At 39.1% G+C, this 11,735-nt stretch overlaps 1 protein-coding gene across 1 annotated transcript; it reads right to left on the bottom strand.

Moving 5' to 3' along the window:
• Nucleotides 1-1,085: 1,085 nt before the first annotated feature.
• Nucleotides 1,086-9,292, bottom strand: ube2g1b (ubiquitin-conjugating enzyme E2G 1b (UBC7 homolog, yeast)). The gene is made up of 6 exons (XM_036588030.1): nt 9,136-9,292; nt 7,601-7,703; nt 7,135-7,232; nt 5,785-5,963; nt 3,743-3,859; nt 1,086-2,039 (listed from the first exon to the last, which is right to left on the bottom strand). The coding sequence occupies exons 1-5, from the start codon at nt 9,176-9,178 to the stop codon at nt 3,773-3,775; spliced, it is 510 nt and encodes a 169-aa protein (XP_036443923.1). The 5' UTR covers nt 9,179-9,292; the 3' UTR covers nt 1,086-2,039; nt 3,743-3,772.
• Nucleotides 9,293-11,735: the final 2,443 nt, after the last annotated feature.

Below are 11,735 nucleotides of genomic sequence, written 5' to 3' on the forward strand. Positions count from 1 at the left end.
ATTATTTTGATTTATAGGACATCACCAGTGGTGATGGCCATGACTTAGTAAGGCGTGGGAATGAGATCATGCCTTACTAAGTCGTGGCCACGCATTAGGATCTCATTCCCATGCCTTACTAAGTCGTGGCCACGACTTAATCATCTTGTTCCTAAACCTTACAAAGACTTAGCCATGCATTATTTTTATTTATAGGACGTCACCAGCTGTGATGGCCATGACTTAGTAAGGCGTGGGAATGAGATCATGCCTTACTAAGTCGTGGCCACGCATTAGGATCTCATTCCCATGCCTTACTAAGTCGTGGCCACGACTTAATCATCTTGTTCCTAAACCTTACAAAGACTTAGCCATGCATTATTTTTATTTATAGGACGTCACCAGCTGTGATGGCCATGACTTAGTAAGGCGTGGGAATGAAATCATGCCTTATTAAGTCGTGGCCACGCATTAGGATCTCGTTCCCATGCCTTACTAAGCCGTGGCCACGATTTATCTTGTTCCCACACCTGACAAAGACTTAGCCATGCATTATTTTTATTTATAGGACGTCACCAGTGGGGTTTCCTACAACCCATAGAATTTATAAGCACTTCAGAAGAAAAACCCAGTTAATTAAGCGAGTGCATTATTACATAAGCCCTGCTTCATCCCCACCCACTTTTCTCTGATCAGATGCACCCAGAAGCCTAGTTTTGATAGTCGGTACCCATAGAAGACTCAAGGTCCCATGGAAGACGGCAGATGAGAGCCTGCTGGATTTTTCAGCACTGCATTGAAATCATTACACCCTAAATACACAAGTTGTTCAGCAAAGTAAGTTATAATGTGCAACTCCTACATGTAGCACCTTCATTATCGTTGCTTATTGCTCTTCATGAGTTGTATATGTGATCCTGCTAAGCATCAAAACCCTACAGTTGCAAGAGAAAACCACAAATGTTTCTCACATATGCAAACAGGTTACTCAGAACCATATGCACTTACGAAGGTTAATTAAACTAACCTTACTTTTGCATGCATGAAGATACATGAATCCAGAGCATGAATGAGGTGATGGGGGACACATAAGACAAACTTGTAGGTACGTCACACAAACACTGTTTTAATGAGCAATAAAATGAGACAACTTGGGGGAAGAAGGGCAAAAATTTAAAGGGGCGATAAACAAGTAAGCTACAGAAGGCTAGGGCTAGCCTGAGTGAGGAGTATGCTTTAGTCCAGGAGTAGAATGGACTGCCTATAGCCTTGACGCTCAACCACATGAAATTCACAAGGGGAAACCGACACAGAACACATGGTTTGACTGACACGGCTATGGTACATCATATTTACATACACAAAAAAATACTGTTTTTGAGCTTACATCTGATACAAAAAAATATTCTCTGTCTCATGCAAATATCTAACTTTTTGGTTTGTCCAAAAAATGAGGATTCTTGCTCAAAAACAGAATAAACATCCTGACATCACTGAATTCAATTTCCTTCCATATAGGAAAACAAATTAAGGCAGCAGAGAGCACATTGACTCCTTGGTGAGAGACATTTGTGGTACGTTTTTCCCAGGGAGTAGGGTTCTCTATAATTATGCTGGATGGGTTGGTAGGTGGGTGGGTTGGTAGGTGGGTGGGTCAGGGGGATCAGCATTTTACTGTCAACCTCTGTCACCACAAACGAACAGAAAACTCCAGAATTGCATAAGAGACTCGGTTCAAGGTTGATGGCTCAGAGGCAGGTTTAAAAAAAAGAAAAAGGAAAAGGAAAAAAAAGCAAGTCAAAACCAAATGACATGCATTATAATTCAACATAATCCAGACAATAAATAATTCTCTCTCTCTCGCTCTCTCTCTCTCTCATACACAAACAGGGTGAGGAAAACAGACATTTTCATAACATAATTCTATTCTCACACATTCAGAGGAAAATCCTGTTCAAAATGGCTGGGTTTTTGCTTCCATCTCCATATTAGCGGAAAACTGGTGCAACAGTTGATTGCGTAGTGGCAGATGCACATCCCCTGTAGTTTAACCCGGGTGTCTGTGAGAGTGGAGGGAGAAAAATCTTGATTATGATGAATGTGGTACAAAAATGGACAGGTGATTGAGGAGACTGACCGATATTTCAAATCGATAATGGACGATGCATTTACTGTATTCTTACTTGGCCACTGTGCTAAAACGTCTGCATTTTATTCTCTTTACTGCATCTTATTCTCTTTACTGCATTTTTGACCCTCCACGGACAAAACGTTTCATTTCTCTGTATTGCTAGTCAAGGTGGATCTAGTTCCCTCTACAGTTTATTAACGCGATTATATGACCATGGGCAAAAAATCAGTTATCAGTCCAGAATTCCCATATTGTTGCATACTCATAAAATGTCTTTGAAGATCAGGGCTTAGACCAGTCCCTTTTTAGATCAAGCGTGGAGGACTGAGGGCCACAGACAGATTCAGTGAGTGTAATGAGTTAAACCAAGTGTGTCTGAGCTGGAAATGACCAAACTGTGCAGGAAGTCCCCCATGCCTGTTTTAGTTATATGGTTTGGTATATTAACAGCATCGTCATTTTCTCATAAGCTCTGTTTTACAACTTTCCAAGGACTATGATTCACAATGTGGATCCACAGTTTGGGTTCCTGATTTAACATCAGTCCTCCCTGTTCAGCAGGAGTAGACATTATCCATTGCCCAGTATCACTGGCCACAACATTTCTCATTTGGGCCACTAAAAATGCAGAGCCTGTGGCTTGAGAGGCCACTTGCCTTGAAGTTCTTTTTTTTTTGCTTTCTGTTCACCCTTCAACAAATCTGTTTGGTCAGACACAAAACTAATCAGACAAATCAGATTTTGTTGCAATTCAGCAACTGTAGCCACCATGATCATCGGACGGTGTCCCTCATGGAATGGTGTGGTCATTACTGTGGCTCCACCTGCCATCACAGATGCTGCTCGTTTGACTGAAGTTTGCAAAGATTATTCTATAAAAAGGCCTTAAATAAAGTGTTTAATTGGCTGACGTTACACTGAGAGGCCATCACTGCAGTAGCCACGGAGCACCTAATGAAATAACCTAGATCGGATGACGTCACAGTGCACCAACTTTTTAAAATTAATTTAATTTTTTTATTAATTAATGTAAAAAGATTTTACACAATCATTTATTTCTCAAAGCAACACCTGACTGCTGTTTGGTAATGACACATGCCTTTTACTTGGAAACAATGTATATACACTATAAACATGTTTCTACTATCGCCACAACTTCTTAATTGGCTTGATGGCCCAAATGCAAATTTTTTAGATGTCTGCCCCGCTTTCTGGGCTGAATGCACTGTTCAACCAGTTCAAGTGGAATTGGTTTCACTACATGACGTGCAACACAGCTACACAGCTCCAGACTGAGTATCTTTCACAATATAATGAATATCCTTTAAGATATTTTTTGCCAAAACATAACCAACTTTGCCACTTTGAGTCAAACTTTTGCTAACAGATCTGATAGTTTAAAAAAAGGGGAAAAGTGTAAGGAATGAGTGTGTGTGTGTGTTTGTGTGTGTGTGTGTGTTTTAGGACTAAATTTATTACAGACCAAATTTTGGAATGGTATTGTACAGACTGTAAAACTCAACAACTTAGATTCCATTCTACTCAATTTCGCACAAAAAATCCAAATGTATATTCATCAAGACCTATCCTGAAATAAGGTAAAGAGACACGAGATGCTGTTGAGAAAATTACCACTTAAGTGAGTTGCACTGAAGGGAGGCTTTAGTCAAATGCCATCTCCTGACTCTTCCTCACGCAGCGGGCAACCTTCCTCTTGAATTCACCATTGGGATCCTCTCTCCACTCTTTCTGTACAATAAACACAAACATGCATGTAAACTAAACGAGAGACAACAGAGCCAGAAAAAATAATGTGAGCATTTATTTTAAGGGTGATTCCAGTGAATTTCCGCATTACTTGTTTATTATTCAAAGTAAATAAATGTTGCTTAGTGTGTTCTGCCAGAAAAATGGTCCGTGCGTTAGAAAACTAAATCTATTTACAGTTACAAACAGAAACCAGGGGTCACAGTCAACAATGCAATGTTAGTCAACCAACCAGTGAAGCCACACATAGCTTCTGAGGACATATGTATAATGTTGATAATTGCTAAAATGATGGTAAATCTGTAAAAATCCTAAAGTTTTCTTTGGATACTAAAAGGTATGTGCAGAATGACACTGCCACCATTTTATTAACAAACGTTGAAAGTCAGAAGACGCATGCTGCCTCACTGATTGTGTGGATAACATGCAAAATGGCTACCTTTGTATTACAGATGTCATAAGCCTTAGTTCTTGTCTTGAAAACTGTAACAAATCCATGTTGGTAAATTTCTCCTGAACAGACAATTTTTCTTTGAAACACTCTACATGGCTGTTTCACTCTGAGATGTAATTATGCTGAATCTTTAATAATAATAATAACAAATAATAATAATAATAATAATAATAATAATAATTTCAACTTACATAGCGCCTTTCACAAACCCAAGGACGCTTTATATAGTGTCAAAAAAAAATTCTAGAACACTAAAGAGAAGAAAAAGGGAAGGTTTTTAGCAGAGATTTGAAGGAAGACAAAGAGTGGAAGGTAGAGAATTCCAGAGTTTGGGGGCAGCAGCACTGAAACATCTGCCACCCATGGTAGAAAGTCTATTTGAGGGAACTGTGAGACGTCCAGAATTAGAAGATCGGAGAGCATGAGAGGGACAATATAATGAAACGAGAGCAGAAAGGTGTGTCGAAGCCAGACCATGTAAAGCTTGAAGGTAAAAAGAAGGATTTTGTATTTAAACCTAGAACTAATAGGATGTCAATGCAACTGTCGAAGAACAGGAGTAATATGAGCTGTGCGCTTGGTGAAGCTAAGAACCCTGGCTGCTGAGTTTTGGACGTCCTGAAGACAATTGATTAGTTTAGCTGAAAGGCCATAGAAAAGTGAGTTACAGTAATCGATGCGAGAGAAGATGAAAGCATTAATCACTATTTTAGCGCCAGTGTTACTCAGCATAGGGCATAAGTGTGCAATGTTACGCAGATGGTAAAATGCAGTTCTGGTAACTCAGAAGTGAGATATGAATCAAGAAGACAGCCAAGGTTCTTAACAAATGGGGCTGTCTTAATATCGACACCATCAATGCTGACTGAAAAATTCAATACCCGGGAAAGTGAGGTTTTAGCTCCAACTAACAGAACCTCAGTTTTATCAGCGTTTAGTTTCAGGTAATTGTTTTCCAACCAGAGTTGTAAGAACTGAAAGCCTGGGTGGAGGCAGAGAGGTAAGTAGTGCTGATATAAATCTGAATGTCATCAGCATAGCAGTGAAAGTTAAAACCATGTAGGATCCCATATAGGATATTGGAGGATAGAAAGTCATGCAGCTGAGAGGCCACAACTCTTTCCATGACTTCAGCTAAGAAAGGGAGATTGGAGATTGGTCTGTAGTTGGCCAGTGAGGATGGGTCCAACCCAGGTTTCTTTAGGATAGGAGTGACAGCAGCTGTTTTGAGAGATGGAGGAACAGTGCCTAATGAAAAGCATAGATTGATCATATGAGCTATAAGAGATGAAATAACAGAGGAAGCGGACTTTAGAGTAGCTGTAGGAGCAGGATCTAGTTGAGATGTACAGGAAGAGGATTTGGAAATAATCTCAGACACAGTGGAAGAGTTCACAGGGGAGAAAACAGAGAGACAACTGGGCATGCAGCTCAATTTGATAGCTGGACTTACAGCTGCATCCACGTTGGCAGGTGAGTCGCTGTTTGGGTCAGCCAGCATGGAAATGACGCTGATCATGATTGTCTCAACAGTGTGGATCGGCAGCCAGCGCTCTTCAGGTTTCTCATAACCAAACCTGTCCTCTCCTGGTTCGTGTAAGATGGAGATGCACACATCTCCATTCTTTGCAACTGAGGACACAAGAGTAAAAAAGGTCAGATACCAGCAACTAGTGCCACAATCAGAGGATCCCAGCATGTCTGAACTTGTCTGTCTGAACATCTTAACTGCTCTGGCCATGATGGCACCAGCCAACAATAACAAAGCCTTGACGAAGCTACACACATTGGCAGGCCTATTTACACGTAGCCAATTCACGCATCTCGCCTGATCAGATAGCTATACGATCAGGAGGGGGGACAAGTATAAATGCAACATTGGAGACTGTTTGCTATCCCAAACTGAACTATGTTAGTGGAAATGTATGTAAACCAGGGGTGCACAACTCCGGTCCTGGAGGGCCGGTGTCCAGCACAGTTTGGTGGTTTACCTGCTCCAACACACCTGATTACACTCAGATTACAATCTGTTAATTGCCTAGTTAAGTAGGTGTGTTTGAGTAGGGGAACCTCCAAACTGTGCTGGACACCGGCCCTCCAGGACCGGATCTGTGCACCCCTGATGTAAACACTGTAGGACGTTTGAAAATATTCTGTCCGACCCCCAGTCCATACAAAAAAAAGGCCCACTTCATGTTTTTGTGATGTCACGAAAACCAATGAATTACCATATATCCACCTATTCACTCTGCAGCAGTTTAGCTCATTCAGGCATAAGTTATAAGAAATGTTTCAGCCCGGACCGCTTTTTAGACAAGGCAGCCAATCAGAACAGAGCTCATTTACATATAGGCTAAAAAAGGTACAAGAATAACAACAGTCTGGTTAATTTTAAGGGGAAATGAGAGGTTGGAAAATGGTCATGTATTATTATTATTATTGTTATTATTTAGTTTACATAAACCCACACAAATATCAGAAGTGAGCCTCAAGAGAAAAATAAAGGGCAAGAAAAATGTAGCATATAAGCCCTTTACTAGCGTTTAGCATTACAGGTATAAAATTACTTCACTGCACATTTACATATAAATGCATAAACACCTGAGTGTATATAAAATCAGCCATATATGTCTGTGGCCCATTTAAATCAGTGATCCTAAACTGCCTTTTCACTATAACAGTCCATTTAACATTGGGTACAGTGGAAAAAAACTTGAGGGAAATCAAAACTACTGCAGACATGAACCTGAAACTAAATAAATACATAACATTGACAGTTCTGCATCAAGTTATTTGCACTTACCATTGGGGTGCCAAATTTCAGTAATAAATTTCATCTTTGGGGGTCGAAGAGGGTAATCATGAGGAAAGGTGAGGTTTGCTTTAAAAAATCCACCCTCACTATGAAAGTAAACACAAGATTCAGTTATTATTAAAACACCTTAATTAGAACAATTATTTGTGCAGTGATCATAAAATTATGTAATTGTAAAATTAAAATTAAATTTCCAACAATGTTTTCTTCCCATGATCCTGACCTTAAAGAGAAATTCTGCTAATTATTCAAAATTTCTGCATAGTTCAATCACTGAGATGTAAACAAAGTCATTCAGAGTGGTTTGGTGTGAAATGGTTCACTGTAGAGAAACTTAATGACTGATTCCTTTACAGTGGTGGTGATAGGAACCAGGGGTCACCATATCTACAACAGATATAGACATTTATTACAAAATACAAAAATGCTGTTAACTTTTGGCCAGGTTACTTACAAAAGCGTGTCAGCTGGCCCTATAACGACGACTTCCCACTGATAGATGTCATCATCATCAATCAGACCGGCAGAAAAGCCCTCAACGGGGTTTTTGTTGAGCTCTATGACAAAAAAATGTTTTTTGTTTTTACTAGCAACATAAAGGAAGTTGCCCAAAACACTCAAGTACAACCAATCAAGACACTCATAAGACTGACTGCACAACTGGCTTGGTACTCCTGGCTCCTGTGTTTCAAAAAGAGTAAACGAACATACCATAATAATAGTAATAATAATAATAAATCTTTATTTATAGAGCACCTTTTATACCCCTGACAGCTCAAAGTGCTTTACAGACAGATGATAAAGAAACTACGAGTAATAATTTAAAGTGATTAAAGGCAGACAGATCAAACTGAAAAGAATACACAATAAAAAAGATCTTCAAGGGTTCTTTAGTAGAGAAAATGGTTATATATAAACCCATGAACACTCAAAACATCTGCACGCTTGAAGGATTCTTTGCATCGTGAAATGGTTCTTCTTGACTTTCTGATGCTATATATAAGACCCTTTCTAAAAAGGCTCTATATGGAACCATATACAACACTCTTTATCAATTTGGAGAACCACTTCACAATGCAAAGAACCATTTAAGCATGGAAATGGTTCTTTTAGTGTTCAAGATTCTATATAGAACCACTGTCTTTACTAAACATCCCCCTGAAAACCCATTTTTTAAGAGCGTACCATCAACAACGTCTACCACTGTTTATCAACATAAAATTAAGGAAGTATTTATATATTATATTCAATGGATTCTCGCTTTGTATTTCAGATATTTGTGTTTTTAGGACACCAGGCCTGGACGCAACACGTGTGCTCGAACCCAATGGCGTCCACAGCTGATGAAGACGAAGCTGGCTTCCTATTCGCCAGCTTCTTGCTCGGATTTTGCCGTGCCACCTTAAATGCTGCAGCAGAATGTAACCGCTGCACCATTTAAGGTGGAACGGGAAAACTTCGCTGATCCAAAGGAGCCAACGGAAAGCATGTCAAACTGTTTTGGTGCGTTCAACGTTACCAGTCCAAACAAACTCCCTCTACCGAGTCCACAGGAATAAAGAATCGTCAACTTGGTAGCAGCGGTTCATCACACAGCTGTCAAAGCCTCGATCACCTTCAGATCGTGTACATACGTGTAAATAAATCGGGATAAAAATAAATAAAGCGATATTTCCAACGTCAACAAAGCCTCGCTTAGCCAGCTAACAGCCCGCTGACCTATTTAACAGTTAGCTCTTTAGCCAAGTTACCCACCTCGCAGCCTAAACTATCTATCTAATGTATTCGCTGTGGACAGTTCTGCTCAAGTTGGTCTACTAAGACCACTCAAAAGTAAACCTAAACGCTAACAGTGATTTTCTTTGAAATATGACCGTTAATACGCGCTTTTACGCCGTTTGCCAGTTCCGGCTAAGCTAGCGTTAGTTGCTACCCTAGCTTGAAAGACAGCCCAAATAAGTACAATTAACGTGTAAATATCTATATTACCCGCTAGTTGTTTTCTAAGAAGAAGTGATGACTGCTCTGTCATGTTATTTAGCCAATTACAGCAGATAATAATCTCTAAAAACTCAAAAGGATCAGATGTAACGGCTCAGAACAGTTAATCTCCGTGCTACTCTCTTAGCCTTTCCGCTGGCTGGAAACGCCGCCTTGCGCGCATGCGCAGTCCTCTCCATCGCCGACTTTTTTATTTATTCATGACTTTGCTTAAATTATTTGCCTAAAGAAAAAGAGTGAACACTTGGTTTTACGCTATGACGCAAAAAAGTGTAGAAATTAAAATGCAGAACACGTATGAACTGTAATTTATTATTATTATTGTTATTATTATTATTATTATTGTTGTTATTATTATTAAGCGTGGCATTTTAGTTTCGACACTAATAATTAGATCAGGGTCCAGATGGATTAAAAATGTATACAGCATTATTATCGTTAGACACATTCCTAAAGTAATGCAATGAAGTGTGTTGATTTAGTCGAGTGTTTATCAAATAACATGCTGTTTTATTGTATTATATATATATATATATATATATATATATATATATATATATATATATGTTCTAAAGATTATTTTAAATGCTGATGCATTCAATTTTGTTTCTTTTTATCATTTTTTATTCATGTTATTTCATTTTCATTTTATTCATTCATTCATTTTATTTCATTTTGTTTCTTTTTATAATTTTTTATCCATTTTATTTCATTTTTTCCAAAAGTGTTGTCACTACTGGTCAAATTACACGTTTTGTTGATTTTCATAGGTTTTAATGCACAATTGCAATGCACCAGTGCAAAATTTTAATGCACAATTACGGTTTATTTGCTGAATTTGACTTGTTGGAAAAAATAAAACATAAGATGTGGCTTATGGCAAATTTTATATATTATGTTTTTTTCCCAATGTGTTAAACTCAGCATGTAAATAAAATTGTGCACTAAAACTTGCAGATAAATGACATATTTTATTTCTACCCTGTAGAGGATGTTATAGCTTATTTTCACTTCGAAAAGCAACAAAACATATAATTTGACCAGGGATATTAAACTTTTGAGAACAACTGTAATTTCAGCTTTATGGTCTCATAGGACTACTGATTTGTAACAAACCAGTGAATGAAACTATGACAATTATATGTAGTCAAAAACAGGTACTGTTGGATGATGATCCATGATGATGCCATCACTATAATGCCAAGTAAAAGTTAAGAGAGTCAAAATATGAACTGCCACATTCAAGATAACATTGCTGCGAACTGAATTGGCATCAGTAGACTGGAAACCTCAACAAAACACCCAAACAAACCAGCAAGCTTTGTCAAAAGTGCTAGTTAAGTTGCTTTGGCAGTGGTAGGATAAAGTCCAGCAAGTCTAAGAAGCTGTTGTTGGTATATAATAGTGTTGAAGTGTTGCTCTTATGCACCATCATTTCAGTCCACAAGAGTGGTAGCTTGCTATTAGCATGAATGTAGCAATGTCATCCCCTCTGTCCTCTGTTGAATCACTCACTAAAGACTTTCAAATTGCCTCTGGGAGCAACATCAGCAAAAGAACTGCACATCAGGACTTTCACGAAATGGGTTTTCATAGCCGATCAGCTACACACAAGCCTAAGATCAAAATGCACAATGTCAAGCATGGGGTTGTGGTGTACAGCACACCGCCACTGAACTCTGGAGCAGTGGAAACATTCTGTGAAGTGACAAACACGCTTCTCTATCTGTCAGTCTGATGGATGGGTTTGGCGAATGCCAGGAGAACGTTACCTGCCTGACTGTGTTAATGGTAAAGTTTGGTGGAGGAGGGATAATGATATGGGGTTATCAGGGGTTGGCCTAGAACCCTTAGTTCCAGTGAAGGGAAATCTTAATGCTTCAGCACCAAGATGTTTTGGACAATTCTACACTTCCAACTTTGTGGGAACAGTTTGGGGAAGAACCTTTTCTGTTCCAGCATGACTGAGCCCCAGTGCACAAAGCAGCTCCATAAAGGCCTGGCTGGGTGAGTTTGGTGTGGAAGAACTTGACTGGCCCTCACAGAGCCCTGACCTCAACCCCATCGGGATGAACTAGAATCGAGATTGCGAGCCAGGCCCTCTCGTCCAACATCAGTGTCTGACCTCACAAATGCTCTTCTGGGTGAATGGGCAAAAAATCCCACAGACTCTCTCCAAAATCTTGTAGAAAGCTTCCCCGAAGAGTGGAAGCTGTTAGAGCTGCAAAGGGGGACCAACTCCATATTAATGCCATTAATAATGGATTTAGAATAGGATGTCATAAAAGCTCCTGTAGGTGTAATGTATAGGTGTCCCAGAACTTATGTCCATATAGTATATGTAGTACTATTTGTATTAGACAGCCCTGAAGAAAAAAGACCGTTAGAAACCATTATGATTAAAACCCAGTGGTTTTGCTTCCTAATTGGAATTGGCTTCCAATGGAGACCACTAATTTCCTATAGAACACCTTTAGATTGCATTAGGAAACCATCAACTGCATTTAGAATCAGATATCGGTCACCTGTTAAAGCATTAGGATCCTGTACATTGTGATATCGACCCATCAAAAAGCCAAAACACATTA

Source organism: Colossoma macropomum, unplaced genomic scaffold (genome assembly GCF_904425465.1).
Source record: "Colossoma macropomum unplaced genomic scaffold, Colossoma_macropomum, whole genome shotgun sequence".
In the NCBI taxonomy this organism is placed as follows: Eukaryota; Metazoa; Chordata; class Actinopteri; order Characiformes; family Serrasalmidae; genus Colossoma; species Colossoma macropomum.